The 16181-nt window shown below is 37.1% G+C and overlaps 3 protein-coding genes across 5 annotated transcripts; 1 reads left to right on the forward strand and 2 right to left on the reverse strand.

The window, feature by feature from the left end:
• The first annotated feature begins 105 nt into the window (after nt 1-105).
• LOC140975687 (uncharacterized) lies at nt 106-8828 on the forward strand. Of its 2 annotated transcripts, none has more exons than XM_073439544.1 (14): nt 106-343; nt 420-635; nt 1223-2294; nt 3335-3547; nt 3630-3847; nt 5678-5752; nt 6042-6113; nt 6192-6290; nt 6375-6440; nt 6512-6626; nt 6934-7002; nt 7106-7445; nt 7611-7734; nt 7845-8828. In XM_073439544.1, the coding sequence occupies exons 2-14, from the start codon at nt 516-518 to the stop codon at nt 8616-8618; spliced, it is 3357 nt and encodes a 1118-aa protein (XP_073295645.1). In that variant the 5' UTR covers nt 106-343; nt 420-515; the 3' UTR covers nt 8619-8828. The 2 variants fall into 2 exon arrangements, with proteins under 2 accessions (XP_073295645.1, XP_073295653.1); XM_073439552.1 differs by having other exon boundaries at nt 106-334.
• Nucleotides 8829-10178: 1350 nt separating this feature from the next.
• LOC140975723 (probable protein phosphatase 2C 47) lies at nt 10179-14424 on the reverse strand. Of its 2 annotated transcripts, none has more exons than XM_073439617.1 (4): nt 14302-14424; nt 11554-11739; nt 11057-11262; nt 10179-10903 (listed from the first exon to the last, which is right to left on the reverse strand). In XM_073439617.1, the coding sequence occupies exons 1-4, from the start codon at nt 14338-14340 to the stop codon at nt 10348-10350; spliced, it is 987 nt and encodes a 328-aa protein (XP_073295718.1). In that variant the 5' UTR covers nt 14341-14424; the 3' UTR covers nt 10179-10347. The 2 variants fall into 2 exon arrangements, with proteins under 2 accessions (XP_073295718.1, XP_073295710.1); XM_073439609.1 differs by lacking the exon at nt 14302-14424 and adding an exon at nt 12155-12717.
• On the reverse strand, nt 14322-15183 carry LOC140975736 (NDR1/HIN1-like protein 13). The gene has a single exon (XM_073439629.1). It carries the CDS (start codon nt 15090-15092, stop codon nt 14322-14324), a length of 771 nt encoding a protein of 256 aa, XP_073295730.1. The 5' UTR covers nt 15093-15183.
• Between the last annotated feature and the right edge of the window lie 998 nt (nt 15184-16181).

Here is a 16181-nt window from a genome sequence, read left to right on the forward strand (position 1 = left end):
AATAATATATAAATATATTAGATCATCTTTTTTAAAATATTTATATAATGGTGCGTAGTATGTAAATATTATTGTTACTATTACGGAAAAGAATAATATCACCCAAAAATGATTATTACATCCATAATAACCTTCCGACTCCCGTAGCCGATGCACGGTGATGAGCTGTGCTTCCAACACGAACATAGAACCAACCGCCTCTGACGTCAGCATCCGAAAACACGAATCGAGTCACTTTGCGTTTGAATCCTCCTCGATCTGCTAATTCATTACCCGATTTGCTGCTAAAATCTTTGAGTTCAAATCGATTCACTGCGCTCCTTCGAATGTGACGGTGTAAAAGGTGGAGTCTAGGTGGTATCGAATTTTGATATATTGATTCCTATCCGTTTTTGAAATTAATTCGAATTATATGTTAGGGTTCTTGTAGTTCCTCTCAATTTCGCGAAGTCGCTTGCAGAAATTACTGCTTGGAGGAAACTAGAAACTGAGATTCGCAGATCCGCCGTGCAATTATGGAAAATTTCGAGGCTTACTTTCAGATGGCGGACACGGATCGAGATGGTCGGATTAGCGGAAATGAGGCTGTTGCCTTCTTCAAGGCATCCAATCTACCCCAACGAGTTCTCGCTCAGGTCCATCCATTCATTTACCTTTTGTTATTTCTGTAAAATAATCTCACAGTCGTGTGGCGTCTCATTTATTTTGATCTTAATGTGGCTGTTTACTCGTTACTTGTTGCTTTTATGATTTTAAATCCACTTTGACTTACTGCAATCTGAATTTTGTTAACCACGATATCCATCTTAATTTTCATCGATGGTTCGTTTTGAGTTGAAGGATAGAGTTTGTACCTTGTTATTTATGTTCTTATTTTGCATTATTTCTAAATTTTCTGAAACCACTGATCAGCCTATTTTATACTTTAAGCAACGATTTTTTATATTGTATTTACCATTTGAGATAGATGGGCTACTAAACTATCCACCGTGAGAGCTATGTTAAATTCAAGTTTGAAAACTGAGGCTCGTAGAAAAGTTTGGTTGGCCTTGCCTTGTTATGTGCAATGTGGGCTAACTCTTTTATTCAAATCGTGATGAAATCATGCATTTCAAATTGTTACGAGCCAGCTTAAAGTGTATATACGTGAGTATGGTGATTTCCTTTTGAATATACTCTCTGTAGTTTGCCCTGGAAAATGACTTCAGTGGGTTTTGTGCAGATATGGACGTATTCTGATCAAAACAGAACTGGTTTCCTAGGTCGCTCGGAATTTTATAATGCTTTGAAACTTGTTACGGTGGCACAAACTAAAAGAGATTTAACTCCAGATATTGTGAAAGCTGCTTTATATGGTCCAGCTTCAGCTAAAATCCCTGCTCCGGAGATAAATCTTGCAGTTACACCTAGTCCCCAGTTGAATTTGACAACTGGTGCATCTCCTATGCAGTTGAGTGCCGCTCCAATCTCTAGTCAAGGTGTCGGTGTAAGTGGTCCTCATGGATTTCAATCTCAGCAAAGCCAATTTGTTAGACCACCTCACCCGCCTGCTCCTAGTTATGGCTTCCAGTCACAACCAGGTATTTCAAGCCAAGGATTGACTGGGGCAGGTTCTATTCCTGTTCCTCACCGCCCTAGCTCCTCTGATTCATTTGCTGGCAGTCCTAATGCTTACTCTGCTGGAATTTCCTCTCAAGTCTCTAACAGAAGCCTAAGTTCTTCCACAACAGAGGGTGGATTTGGACCTACGTTCTCATCTACTGCACAATCAAAACCATCAGAAATGACTGGGTTGGTTCAATCTTCTTCAGCCAAGCCAAATGATACTGTTTTCTTGGGCTCCCAGGTTGGAAAGGAAGACTCAAAACCACCTAAAGCTTCTGGAAATGGATCTTCTGGGGACTCAGTTTTTGGGGATGTGTTCTCAGTGGCACCTTCTGAAACAAAGCAGAACTCCTCAGCAATTTCATATTCTGCTGGCATCATGCCTGGCTCGTCAGCTGGAACTCTACCTACTCAGCCAACTGTTGTTTCTCAGCCTCCAGCTATTCAAGCTCAACAATTTCAGTCCACAGGGAAAGCAAATCAACAAATTTCAGCTAAAAAACCCCCTGTATCTCCTATTCCATCTGGAAATCTTACTTCTGTTCAAACTCAGCCCCCATGGCCTAAAATTACTCCATCTGATGTTCAGAAGTACAGCAAGGTATTTGTGCAGGTCGACACCGACAGAGATGGGAAAATTACCGGTGAACAGGCACGCAACTTATTCTTGAGTTGGAGGCTACCACGAGGTAAGCTTTACTTGATCTAAGTCCTAAGATTTTGATTAAATCTTTTTTCTGGTTTAGATTTTGGACTGGTTTATGCCTTTCTCATGTAATTGTTTCTTCATAATGTGAAGTTAACTGTCGATGTTGAACGGGGATAATATCTGCTTTTCGATACAAATTTCGTTTATACTTTGATTTATGTTTGGATAAATAAATCTTTTCTCACTCAGGAATGATTTTCCTGAAAATTTGTTATCTTTTCCTCGCTCATCAGATGATACGCCGAAGTATGTTAATATATTAGTCTGTTATCTGGAAGAACAAGAACTCTTTCGGTGCCTAATTTAATGAAATATTTAACATTTGAAAAACCATCTGAGATTCAGGGCAAGGTGACAAAAGTGTAATGAGTAGAATTAGCCTGTAATTTGGTGGCATAAATTTTTTGTTAGGAAGTTATCTTTCAATTTGAGCTTGTTATGCTCTTAAATTTTTCCAGTGAAGCTACAACCTAATTGTTCAAGTTTTATTGCAATTAATTCACTGAGTAGAAGATGCCGAAAGCTTCAAAATATGGTTATGTACATCTAGTACAGTTTAACATTGTAGACAAATTGGATGTTCAAGATTGTGAAACCAGTAACAGTAATAATGGGCTTATAACTAGATGAATTGACTTCTCTATTTGTTCTCCAAATATCATGATTTTTATTGCCTAAGATCCAAATAAATGTGAATTAGGTTCATAATCATTTTACTCGTGAGCCCGTTTATTTGAAAAAGGAGAAGAATCCAGAGACAAATATTGCAAATAATATGATTTTTTAAATTTACCATATGTTCGTCCTATCCTTTCAATCTGTTATTTACTTCTTTTTGGTGTCAATGTAAGAATATTTTTTTTTCAAATTTAGAAAGCTAGGATTTAAATTGTGTTGCTGGTAGCAAGGCTAATGCATCCCTATTCTTCACTTAGTCTTGGGTTTTTAAGAAACTTCCTGTTTTGTTAATTGATGCATGTTTTCCTTATCTTACTTTTGTTGTTTTATTTGTTTTAATAGAGGTCTTAAAGCAGGTCTGGGACTTGTCTGACCAAGACAATGATAGCATGCTTTCTTTGAGGGAATTCTGCATTGCTCTCTATTTGATGGAACGGTATAGGGAAGGGCGTCCTATTCCTGCGGCGCTTCCCAACAATATTATGTTTGAAGAGACGTCTGCCTCCAGCCAACCTGCTGCGTCATATGGCAATACATCTTGGAGACCTGCTACTGGTTTATGTTTTACATGTCAAATCTGTAGCTTTTGCATATGAATCTTAATCACAGCCCCTCATATACTGTCATCTGTAATCAGGCTTCCAACAACCCCTAGGGACTAAGAATGCAAGGCCAATTTCTTCTGTTGGTGGAGGCAGGCCTCCTCGTCCAGTTCCTGTTCCCCAGCCTGAGGCGTCAGTCCAGCAAAAGCCCAAAGTTCCTGCTCTAGAGAAGCAACTTGTAGATCAACTTAGCACAGAGGAGCAGGATTCCCTGAATAAAAAGTTTGAGGAGGCAAAGAATGCCGAAAAACAGGTGATTCTTACTTTTTTCAGATATTCTATGCTTGCATTCTCCCTCGCCATTTCATTATCCCTCCTCCTTTTTTAGCTACCGAGTAACAGTTCTTACCATGATTTTCAATTCTACAAGTTTAGGATTCTGGGACTCTTGGTGTACCTACAATCTATATATGGAATTATCGATTGTGTGATGAGTGTATTTCTAGAGAACCTTTTGATGATCTATGAATGTTTGTGTTTTACTACCTGTCAAAATGCATGCTTTACTGGTACATTTAAAACGTTGTGAGAAAGGATACTCCAGTTAGCTTTGAAAGAGAGTGAAATTTTGAATTTATCAAGCAAATGCTTTGTGTAGTAGTCTATATTACTAATATATTGCAGTGGTCATAGTGGTGTGTTCTCATCTTGCTTTTCCTTTCCTCAGATTGGAAAGTTGCATAGATTGATTTGATTAACTTATGGTACTTATTTCTCTTGGTGATGTATTTTCATCTTGCGTGGCACTCATTGAGTTTGGATTGCAAGTTGTTTCTATTTGAATTGACGGCAATAATATACTTCACCTGATCTTAGGGATTTCATCGCAGAGCCTTTTTCAAGTTCTGATATCACAATTGCGAATAATGTAGCTATTTGATAAATGGAATTCACTTTTCGAAGTTAACCAAGAAAATCAGAGGAATCAAACCGGTGTCCTTAAAAAATCAACTCAAACGTGACATGTTTGGCGTGAAGCGTTAGACTATTCCATCATAAGGATGATATTTTGTAGTATATCTCTATTGTTCTTTCTACGCATTGTTCCATGAATTTAGGTTTGAAATTTGAATCTTTCACATCTATCACCACCTTAATGTTCTTGTAATGCTAGAGTGTAGGATGCTTTGGTGCTAGTTCTTGAGTTATGAATTAGATTATGTAACCCATTTAGTTCCTATCCAAGGCATTAATTAATTTTTTCCACTAGTTGTGTTTATGTGTCCCATCAGACCCAAGTGATCTACAACCTGAGAGACATGAATAGGTTCACAGGCTGAAGTTTTATTTTATGATCTTATCCTTGATTTTGAACTTCTTACTGTTGTTTTAGATTTCGAGCTTGTACATTTCTTAGGTTACCCAGTTTGGCTGATTCTCATGAGAGTAATGCAAACATAATTCATTATCTATTTTCAGAAACCGTGATATGGTTTTACTTTCCATTCGCTTACATGTTGATTTTCCATTGATCATTATTATTGGATGCCAATGTTGAGGATGATCAAGATTTTCAAGGTTAAGTTTTGGAGGAGTATAGCTTCATCTATGATTTGTGCTTTTGTCTTGGCTTTATTCTTGTAAAGCATTAAGGTACCAGCCAGACTCAAATGATAGGAAAAATTCATTTTGATGCCGATGCTAAGGTTTTCTTACTCTTTGTACTGGAGAAGTAAGATGCTGGCTTAGGAATATAGCCAGGTCATGTTGAAAAACTATATAGTGCAATTTGGATAACGACCTTGTATACCCTGTTCTGGGCCTGCTTCCTCCAGTGTTTGTGTCGATAGGTTTTGTACATTATTATGGATGTTGAGTTGCATTTGTTGTTTATTCTTCTTTGTGTATTCCATTAATTTAATTTAAGTTAAATGTCTATAGTTAAACTGATGATAAAATATGCAAAAGGTGTTGTTTAGATGTGGTTTAATGAGAGTTTGTATTCTTCCAGGAGGATTATGTATCCCTACAGTTTTGGCTTATGGCTATACTAGTTGGAAAGAAAAGAAAATGAAAATAAAATATTCCCTTCACGTCCCCATGACCTTCGTTTATTCAGTTTCTTTCATCGTTTTGATCGCAGGTGGCAGATTTGGAAAAGGATATTTTAGAAGCTAAACAGAAAATTCAGTTTTATCAAACCAAGATGCAAGAACTTGTGAGTTTTCTTAATGCCAGTTGCACAACGATAATGTTGGCACAATCTGATGCAAGCAGCCACTATTGAATCTTCTTATGATCGTGGCCAGATTTACTAGTTCATTCTACCTGTTTTATTTTGAGTTCCAAAAATAATATGTACCATATTATTTTAATCAAGTTTTCAAGCCAAAATTTCTTTACTAGGATGTGACTTTCATCTCTGAAGAAGTATGCATTGGGGAAATGAAAATTTTCAACTGAATGCATCATATGCGGCCTTTTTTAATACTACCATTTTCTGCTAGATACTATACAAAAGCCGATGCGATAATCGTTTGAATGAGATCACCGAGAAAGTTGTAGCTGACAAAAAAGAGGTATTGCATTTAAAGATGAGGTGCTTTTTCAGTGATAACTGATATTTGTTGGACTCATTTAATTGAACCTTCATCTAGGCTGACTCATTAGCAAGAAAATATGAAGAGAAGTACAAGCAGGTTGGTGATGTGGCATCTAAATTAACCATTGAAGAAGCTACATTTCGCGATATTCAGGTATTTTTGTTCCTTTATGTTGTCTTTAAGCTTTCCATGCTTTCGGAATGTTAAATGGTGTCAGTTTGATGACTCTGTTTGTAGGATAAAAAAATGGAACTATACCGAACAATTATCAAATTGGAACAAGATAATGCTGATGGTATTCAGGTATGTTGTACCTTCTGTTAGTTTCATCGAGAAGACAACGAATTTTCTGAGTCAGAAATTGGTGGGTACAGGAACAAGCAAATCAACTCCAGTCAGTTCTCGAGGAACTGGTAAAAGCCTTGAATGAACGGTGCAAAACTTATGGGTTACGTGCAAAACCAACCTCACTCGTTGAGCTCCCATTTGGTATGTCTTGTTAAGAGCAGGCTTGGATGCTATCCAATTTTCTCCACCAGCAGTTATGATTGAAATATTAGGGGTGCCATTTGTCATGTCTCATCTATCTTAGTTGCTAAAAAATTGATGTATTAGCCTTTATAGTGTTCCTGTATATCTTGTTATCGATGATATCCTAAATTAAAATATTCAGGAGTCAAAAGGCAGTATATTCTATTGAAATGATATATATCTTGCTTGTGAGCGATGCTATCAATGGATTCTGCTATCAGTGGATTCTGATTTATTGCTTGTCTCGGTTGAATTTCTTTTACAGGTTGGCAACCTGGCATCGAAGGAACAGCTGCTGACTGGGATGAAGTTTGGGATAAGTTTGAAGATGAAGGTACTCTTGTAGTCCACTATACTGATCTTTTTTACGCGTTAAACATATATGTGACAGTTTGGCATTTTATAGTTTTTCACATAAACTTCTTTTTCTGATACAGGATTCCAATATGTCAAAGAGCTTACGCATGATGTGGAAAATGTGATTGCACCTCCCAAACCAAAATCTGCATTGGTTAGAGAGAAAGTTACTCCGTTGTATAACAGCGGTTTTACAAAGTCACCAAGTAAAGATGATAAAAAATCAGACCTGCCTGGTTCTGGGGAGAGATTACCTCAGAATGAGAGGCCAAACAATCAAAACTTGGAGCAAACAGTAAGAAGTCCACCAGACAGTCCAGCAGGAAGTGCATTTGATAGCCCATCAAAGAAATTACCGGAACTGAAACTGATGAAGGATGTCAATATAAATGGTTCACCACATGGATTTGACACCCCGGGGTAACTAATAATGTTCTTTTTCCTTGTTTTACACAGATATCTTAACTTTTTACGCATTTCTACTTGAATACTTTGAGTAACCATCTAGAGCTGAACTCCTAGTATCCTATTCATAGTTGTTTTGATCTGCTAAAACAATTGCGGTCATTTGGTCTGTAATTGCAGTGGATATGGTAGAGCTGAATCTGTACTTTCTGGGGAGAGAGGTTTTGATGAGCCAGGTTGGGGTTCTTTTGATTCCCATTATGATACTGTTGCAGCATGGGATTTCAACCCTGGCACTCCTAAGGTATTTATTTAATTGAAAAGTACTTTGATTTCCCGTTGGTCTTTCTGTGATAGTTCCCTATTCGAATGTTGCTGCTGCCTGAACTTTGTCTCCGTACTGTTCCAATCCAGGATTCTGACATTGAGAGACGTAGCGAAAGTTCGTTATTTGGTCCAGATGACTGGGCATTAAACCCAATAAGAACTGGATCTAGAACCATTGACTCAACTCCAACGCAGGGTCCATTTTTCGATTCTGTTCCTAGCACTCCGCTTTATAACTCTGCTAGCATATTAAATCCAATTAGAACTGAGTCTACGGGCATGGCCACTCCAAAGCAGGGTCCATTTTTCGATTCAGTTCCGAGCACACCACTCTATAATTCTACAAGCTCTCCACTCGGGGATAACATGTTTTCCAGGAATAGTCTATTTGCGGATTCAGTTCCGAGCACACCAATGTACAGTTTTAACAATTCTCCTAAAGGGTTCAACGAAGGTTCTGAAGAGCCATATTCATTCAACAGTTTCTCAAGATTCGATTCGTTCAACATGAGTGACAGTGGTCCTTTTGGTTCTCGTGAGTCTTTGACGAGATTTGATTCAATGCGAAGCACTAGAGATTCTGACTTTGATCAAGGATACTTTCCACCCCAAGAATCCTCCTTTTCAAGATTTGATTCTTTCCGGAGCACGGGAGATTCTGATTATAACTTTGGCTCATTTCCTCCACAAGACACGTTTACTAGATTTGATTCTATGCCGAGTTCTCGGGATTCTGATCATGGTCATGGTTTCCCTTCGTTTGATGATGCTGCGGATCCATTTGGGTCTAATGAGCCTTTTAGGACATCTCTTGAGGGTCAAACTCCGAAGAAAGATTCAGATAGTTGGAAAGCATTTTAGTGTTGCAATTTTGTCATGCTTTTTTCTTGGGCACTTTTTTTTTTCTTTTTTCTTTTTTTCTCTGGAGCTTGTTTCTTGGGGTTACTGTTCCAGAAGAGGCAGATTGCTTCTTCCATTTGTGGTGATTTTTCCTTTTATGTTATTATCACTTGGTTTCTTTTTTCCTCGGATATTTTTCCGTGTGTTGATAATAGTATAGTGTTATTCATTTTATGATTGGACTTCTGTAAGTTGGTATTTGAGATGTTTGTTCATTCACGTGTGCTACTATATTTATTTCGTATGAACTAACTCGAGGTTTGCAATCTCGTATTGTTCTATTCTGTCCGGGTGCCCTAAGATTCGGTTGCCATTTTCCTTTCATCCATTATGTTCCCTTTCCCGGCAATGACAACACTTGAAGCTTTCCCAGTCCGTCGCTACAACACTTTTTCAACACAACTTTGAGTCACTCTGTAGGTAATTTCTCGGTGGCAATTTGACTAAAAGTAGCAGTATATATATAGACACACACACACACACACACACACACAAAATGATTAAAGATACTCATTCATTTAACCTCTAACGAGTACCTCTACAAGGAAGCCTGATAACAATCCATAAACACTTGAATAATTTTTGGCAAAAAGCCGAAACCTCCAAAAAATCAAACCAATCATTTGCAGAGCCATAAGAGTCTGAAATCAAGGATTCGTCCAATGCACGGCTTCAGCGGTAAGCGGTAATAAGTGACTCGGATCGGGGAGATATTTAGATTTCAAAAACGAATTATTTTAAAACAAGAATTTGCAAATGACTAGGCAACTATAGTATTCCACTTCAGGATTTAGCTGGATTCAAAGGCTCGAGTAAGTGTAACCGGCACAACCCAAGAAGATAAGCACCCATAATTCTCAGCCTTTCCGTGACAATCAAGCCAGGTCCCAGGGTATACAAGATTTCACGAACACAGAAAAATCCTATACAGTCGATCTAAACAAGAGTTGCATCGCCAAGAATGTACACCCTGAATGTTACTGCGCAGAACATCAGTACAATTTCTATAACCAACAAAGCTATCTGAATCTAGTTTGATACAACTTCAGGCATTTGTATAACTTCACTAGGATTTTAAATCCAGCATAATTACAAACTTACAGACATTTGAAGAAAAGATCATATTGGCTTGGATTAAATCAACCTTCCTTGATGAACAAATAAACTATGGGATGTTAATTTGAGAAATCTTCGTATCCGTCTTCATCTTGCTTAATTAATATTTTTGAAACAGAGATGGAGATTTGATTCCGCAATTTCGAGTTCGGGGAGATAAAATTCGTAGACAAGAATGGAGATGACAAATTCGCCCTCGTCCGTTCCATTGCCATCCCTAGTTCCAACCTTGGAGCCTTATTAGTATGAACAAATTGACGACACTTAGACTATACTCTTTCGATATTATTATATATTTTTAGGAAAGTTATCATCATATTTCAATATCATATATATTATCCTACTAATCTAATTTTTTTATGATACATATGCAAAAAAAAAAAATTATGATACATATGCAATCATTTGGCAAAAGAATTAGCTGATGGAAGACTAGGACTAATGGAAGGATACATTATTGGCTGTAAATTTAAACAATCGCATAGCACCACTCTGTAAATCTAATAATAGTTTTTAAAAATAAAATCATACATAGCATTTCAAAATTTCTTTATCTGAGGTGCCTCCATTTGTTTCAAACATCATTCAGTACACCCTTCAGAAGATCAAGCCCCTCAGCTGATATGCTTCTCCTCTTCTGAGATTTCGGAATCTCGATACGAGGTGGAGGATCAGGTGAGAAACAGACCACAACCACGGTAAGATTATCGCATGTGTTGCGATTGAGTGCCTCCCGAACAAGTTCTTGGGAGCACTTCCCAGGATCGTTGTGCATCATCAGCGCCTTCCTTACTACGGTTACAGCATATTGACTACTCATGACGTCCCATAGACCGTCACAACCTATTATCAGGAATTCATCTTCTTCGGTTAAGTTCACTTCTTCTATCTCCGGTTCTGAGCTTAAGGGGCATTTTGTACCTTTAGCACCTTTCATATGCCAGTCGCCCAAAGCTCGTGCCACCGATAGTTGGCCGTTGAGATAGCCATCATAGATAACTCCCCCTAGCTTTTCTATTCTAAGTTTTTCGGATGTGCAGTTGGGCTTGTGATCTTTCGACAATTCTATTGCTCTCCCTCTTTTCCCGAGAACTGCTCGAGAATCCCCAGCATTAGCAATTACCATGGTCCTGATTGTAACAGAACAAATAAAGAATGGAGGTAGGTGCAAGGATTAACGCAATATTGTGAACAATTCATTTGAATGACTAAATATAATGTCATAATATAAAGTTGCAAACAAATTAGAGGATAATTTCAGTAACACAAGCTCGATTCATTACCTTCCTAACATAATAGCAGTCAGAGCGGTGGTCCCAGATGAGCGATCAATATTACTGGCGTCTGCCAATGCGTTATCCGCTTTCACAAAAGCATTCTGGATTGCTCTGTCAACCCCATCTGGGAAATGTAAGTCCTCGATGATGAAGTTAAGAATGTTCTTTCGAGCGAAAGACGCAGCACCAACACCACCATGACCATCAAAAACCTGAAGATTAATCACACTGTAAAAATTGTTGAATTAATCATATGACATTGATTAGGTGGTTTCTGAGAATTTTTTCCATAGACATTATTAGAGTCAATCACTCCTCTGTTCTTCTAAATCAAGTAAGATTTCACCTAAAAACTTGTGAAAGATAACCAAAGATAATTAAATGAGAGTATGAATGGAACTTTTGAAAACTTGTTCAAAAATTATTTTGATTCTTCCTCAAGAATTATTTATCGTTCCATCCAACGAGAAGAACTAACAGAAGCTCAAAAGTAAGTTACACACCCCATAGAATGCTCCAGGTGAAGGAAAACCATTAGCTGTACCAAGATGTTCATGTAGGTTATCTACACAAATGTACTCATCCTCCATAAATGTCTTTGGCCCTATCTCAGAGCAGCTTCCTGACCGAAACATAGGTAGAGAAGCCTTTCCTGATGGTGGCTTTAAACCAAATTCAGTCGTGTGTTTCTATACATTCAAATAAATTAAACTTCAGTCCATTTCGTGACGCAGGAGAAAAATGCATCAGAATACACAATCTTCTAACAAATTAAGAAAGCCTTATCTCAGATAGGGTATAATCTAAGCTAGACTCCAAATATACCGAAAACTTGTCACATGTAGAAGTCAAAAGATGCTACTAAGATCACGCATAGATTTTAACAGACTGATCTTACAGCAATGCTCCACTAAAAAATATTGCTTTGGTGGCATCGAGTAATGGGATTTGATCCACCACAGAAACCAAATGATTGAGAAGCAATCTAACGAGAAGCCAATTCCATCAGATCCCAAATCAATGTTCTTCGACATCAATCCATATTACAGAGATATCCCACATTTCAAAACAAAAATTTACCTTCAAAATCAACTACTTACTCACCAACGAGAAGGTATTGGCCAAAGTTTCATGGCTGATGCAGTGCCTCATTACCGGTGGCAGTGCTACTATAGCTTGGCCGCCTTCATCGTGATTTTCTTGGATTTTCTTTTCAAAATTTGGCATCTTTTGATTTTCTTTGCAAAACCCATTTTCTAATTTAGCTTGACAAGATGATGAGCTAGTTCCACCAGCCATTAATTTTTTTTTCCTGCAACCCCAACAAATAAAACTATCCCTCCATAACAACAAACATCCTTTATAATGTTCTTAAATGCCCACCTCTGTTTCTTCTAAGCTGGAACTAGTAAAATTACAGCCTCCCCTCGTGTGATTTCATAAAGAATTCAATATAACACATTCAGAGAAGAACCATGCACAAGATTACGCAAACCAGAATCCAGATACATGTAAAAATATTTCAGAAAGAACTAATAATTTTTTGTGTACAAAGTATAATTACAAATTGTGTGCGCCAGGAAAAATGCTGAAGAAAACTGTATGATAAGTTGAAAGAGAAAACTATTAACCAAAAAAACAGGAGAGGAGAAAATGAAACCAAAGCATGGTAGTAGGAGAGGGAGGGCCTGAGAATGGTAAATACTTTCGTCGCCACGTTTATAGGGAGACTCAGTTGCTTCACTCAATCGAAAATATTTTCAACATTTATATTTCTATTTTTACTAATTTTGGTTGTTTTAAATTTGGATTTCTCAATGAATTTTTATAGTTTATGATTAGAAAAAAAAGGATATTTAATTGAAGAGAAAGGCTGTTAAATAATATCGGTTTGTTGGATTACAGGATAACAATCAACAAACAAGGACACGAAACATTTTCGATTTAAAAAATAGTATGTCTCTTACGGTCTCACGATTTTATATATATCGGACAGATCGACACAGTTCATATTTAGAGTCAAAAATAATATTTATCACATAAAATAATATATTTTTAAGATTAGATAGGAGATTTGTCTCATAAATGACATGTGAAATAAACTCATAGATTTTTTTGTGTTAAAAAATATGTTTATTATGCTGATGTTTTAATTTTTTAAATTCTTAACCTGTATTTTTATCACACAATAAAAATAGTAGTACGACATCAATTTATATATTTTAAACAAGAGTAAGTTTCTTGTGAGACTGTCTCACGAGTTTATAATAACGAGAAGACTTAACCTGGTCCATAATTATCATTGATAATAATACTTTTGACATAAAAAATAATATTTTTTCATGAGTTGAGTAGGGACGAAAATCCGTCTCACAAAATCACGATTAGTTTTATGAGACGAGTATCTAACCTGACCCGATTCATGAAAAAATATTATATTTTATGCTAAAATATTATTTTTCATTTTAAATATAAATCGGATTGACCAATCTCACGAAAATACATCGATAACACAGTCTCATAAGAGACCTACAAATAAATAATAGGTAATATTAAAAAAATTTATCAATCTTTACTTTTTAAAAATAAGTGATAAATTTTAAAAATCAATGAAGGTATTTTAGGTAAATAAAAAATAGATTTTACCGTTCATATCAAAATTATTTACTCAACCTCTCCTTGATTATTAGGAATATATAAATAAAATACATATCGAGGAGATATAATTTTTAAGCTCGCCCCCAAAGATTGTTATTCTCGTCTCAAAGCAATATTTCGTTAATTTATTCCTCCCTTGATTATATGTAATTTCGAATTATTTTTTTTTTAAAATTATGTTGGCTATAAACTATTGTACTTTTTTTATTTATTTAGAATATATTCATGATTAATTTGAAACTAACCAGCATGCATGCATGATGTATATATATCTAAAAAAACATCAAACCGGTAATAATAAACCAATAAAAATCCCCATATAATTATTCCTATATCTTCCATTTTCCCCGCATTTTCCGGAAGCTAAGCTTTGAATATCATGATCTGATCAAGATACATAAAATGTTACTTAAATCACCAATATTTTACCAAGAATCACCCTGTAGCTCTGTGGCCATCAGTAGATATCGATCCCAGCATACACATACACTTCATGAACCTCGCCAATGTATCGTGTGAAGAAGAAACCTATACGTACATAAATACACACGAATATTTACTTAATCATGGTGTACGTGTAGCATAGAATGTACCTCGATGGGGCCGAAGCTGGCTAGAGTTCGGTTCGACATTCTTGTGACGAAACCTTGGGTGTCTTCGACAAAGAACCTTTCACCTTAAAATCACATGTGATTACGATATCTTTAAGCTCATTCCTGGCCCAGTTGTTAAACTCAATCGAGGTCTCGATCTTTAGCTGCATGGATTTTGTCTCATTCGAATCGGCCAAGCTTTTCTTGATTGCTTCTGTTAATGGCTCCCAGGACCCGTACAGCGTAACCGGAATACTACGGATTGGGATGTTGGGTTCTTCTTCTGTGGCTGATGATGGAGCACCTCCGTGCCCTATTTTCTTGTTCTTGAAAACCAGGGAAGATTCTCCAGTTCCAAGGAAGGAAACAGACATCTTCTCATTAGGGTTTGTTGCGTGCAGCGTGATGTCATATTCCGGCGTGTGTGTGTGGGTGTGGGTGTGGGTGTGGGTGTTGGTGTTGGTGGTGTTGTTCTTATTAAGGGGAGGTTGTTCCAAATTCTTGGAAAGGAATTGCACGACCTCAAATTCCGGCGACTTGGGGTTGTACATGGTGGCACGGAGAGCTAGAAGGGCCATCCCGGCCACGATTCCGAGGAGGATGAAAATGAGAAGAAGCCAGCAGAAGAGGCGAGAAAAGCCGCATTTGTTGGTTTTCTGAGGGAAATTTCGGGTATGCTGCTCCACGATATGGGCGTTTTCCGGTGGCGGGATGCGGTAGACTTGATTGCGGGGGATCTGAACGACGTAGGTTCCACGGTCGTTGGCCGGTGGGACTTCCCGCTCCTCCATAGGAAGATGAGGAGCGGTGGTCTAGCCAGGTAGGAAAAGAGGCAGAAGCGATGGTGTGTATTTTTTGTATGGAAATATTGGAGAATGTTTGCATGGGAATAGGCAGAGGACATTGCAGTAAGTCAGACAACGGTGGGGTATGGTTTTTGTGGGTACGAGAAAAGAAGCCCGTAAAAGTTTTAAAATTGAACCAATGGTTAATTATATTATATACATATAAATATCTCAATTTAATTACGACTTTATAATTTTCGTATTATAATTTATTTCAGTTCACCTTTTCTAAGCGTACATATATATCCCAAATTTAATTTATTCAATATCAAATCAACTTAGAATTTTCATAAGTAATAGCATCGGACATAAATCTTCTATGATATTTTTGTGAACATTTATAAAATGCAATATAATTTGAAATATAACATCAACCGTATTTTTTACACACATAGTTGTCAGACAAACAGATCGACCCGTAACGATCAGGCTGACCAACCAAAAAACAATCATCTGGTCGGCCGACTCGCGATACCTGATGTCGGAAAATATGATGGACCGGATCAACCCAACATATCTAACACATGTTGAATGCTCTCCTACACAAAACTCAATTGAAACTTTACGATAAACCGAAATTCAATCAAGGATGATGATACACGTAGAATCCATAGTTTTTCATTATTTAAGTAATAATTTATTTTAATTAAAACATTTTTTTTAAAAAAATAAGTTTGAATTAGTAATTCAATAATAAATATTTCCCTTTAACTTAAAACTTCAATCATAATACTTTATCTCCTCCGTTACATTTTGATGATACTAAAATTTTATCTCGGATTCAGTCTAGAGAACGGATCTTCAAATCTGCACAGCTGATCGGGTCGGGTCGGGATCTTATGGTCTGCACATATAGAAATAGGGTTAGGGGTTGTGGGCTTGGATTCTGTCCCTTTGGTGGGATAGGGATCATTCTGAGATGAGCTCGAATAGGGATGCAAACGATCCAAACCAAACCAAACAGTATCAGGCTTGAGCTTGGTTTGTTTAAAATTGTTTGAGGCTCGAGCTCGATTCGAGCTTCTATTATCAGGC

The sequence above is a fragment of the Primulina huaijiensis genome, chromosome 1 (genome assembly GCF_012295235.1).
Source record: "Primulina huaijiensis isolate GDHJ02 chromosome 1, ASM1229523v2, whole genome shotgun sequence".
NCBI lineage: Eukaryota > Viridiplantae > Streptophyta > Magnoliopsida > Lamiales > Gesneriaceae > Primulina > Primulina huaijiensis.

Bases quoted from the DNA above. Each gene is read 5' to 3' on its own strand.
- LOC140975687 (XM_073439544.1), top strand. From the start codon at position 516: ATGGAAAATTTCGAGGCTTACTTTCAGATGGCGGACACGGATCGAGAT. The intron at 2,295-3,334 runs GTAAGCTTTACT...TTGTTTTAATAG, and splicing joins GAGTTGGAGGCTACCACGAG to AGGTCTTAAAGCAGGTCTGG. The intron at 6,441-6,511 runs GTATGTTGTACC...TGGTGGGTACAG, and splicing joins ATAATGCTGATGGTATTCAG to GAACAAGCAAATCAACTCCA.
- LOC140975723 (XM_073439609.1), bottom strand. From the start codon at position 12,349: ATGGCTGGTGGAACTAGCTCATCATCTTGTCAAGCTAAATTAGAAAAT. The intron at 11,740-12,154 runs GTGAGTAAGTAG...TTGAATGTATAG, and splicing joins TGGCCAATACCTTCTCGTTG to AAACACACGACTGAATTTGG. The intron at 11,263-11,553 runs GTGTGTAACTTA...ATTAATCTTCAG, and splicing joins CACCTGGAGCATTCTATGGG to GTTTTTGATGGTCATGGTGG.
- LOC140975736 (XM_073439629.1), bottom strand. From the start codon at position 15,092: ATGGAGGAGCGGGAAGTCCCACCGGCCAACGACCGTGGAACCTACGTC.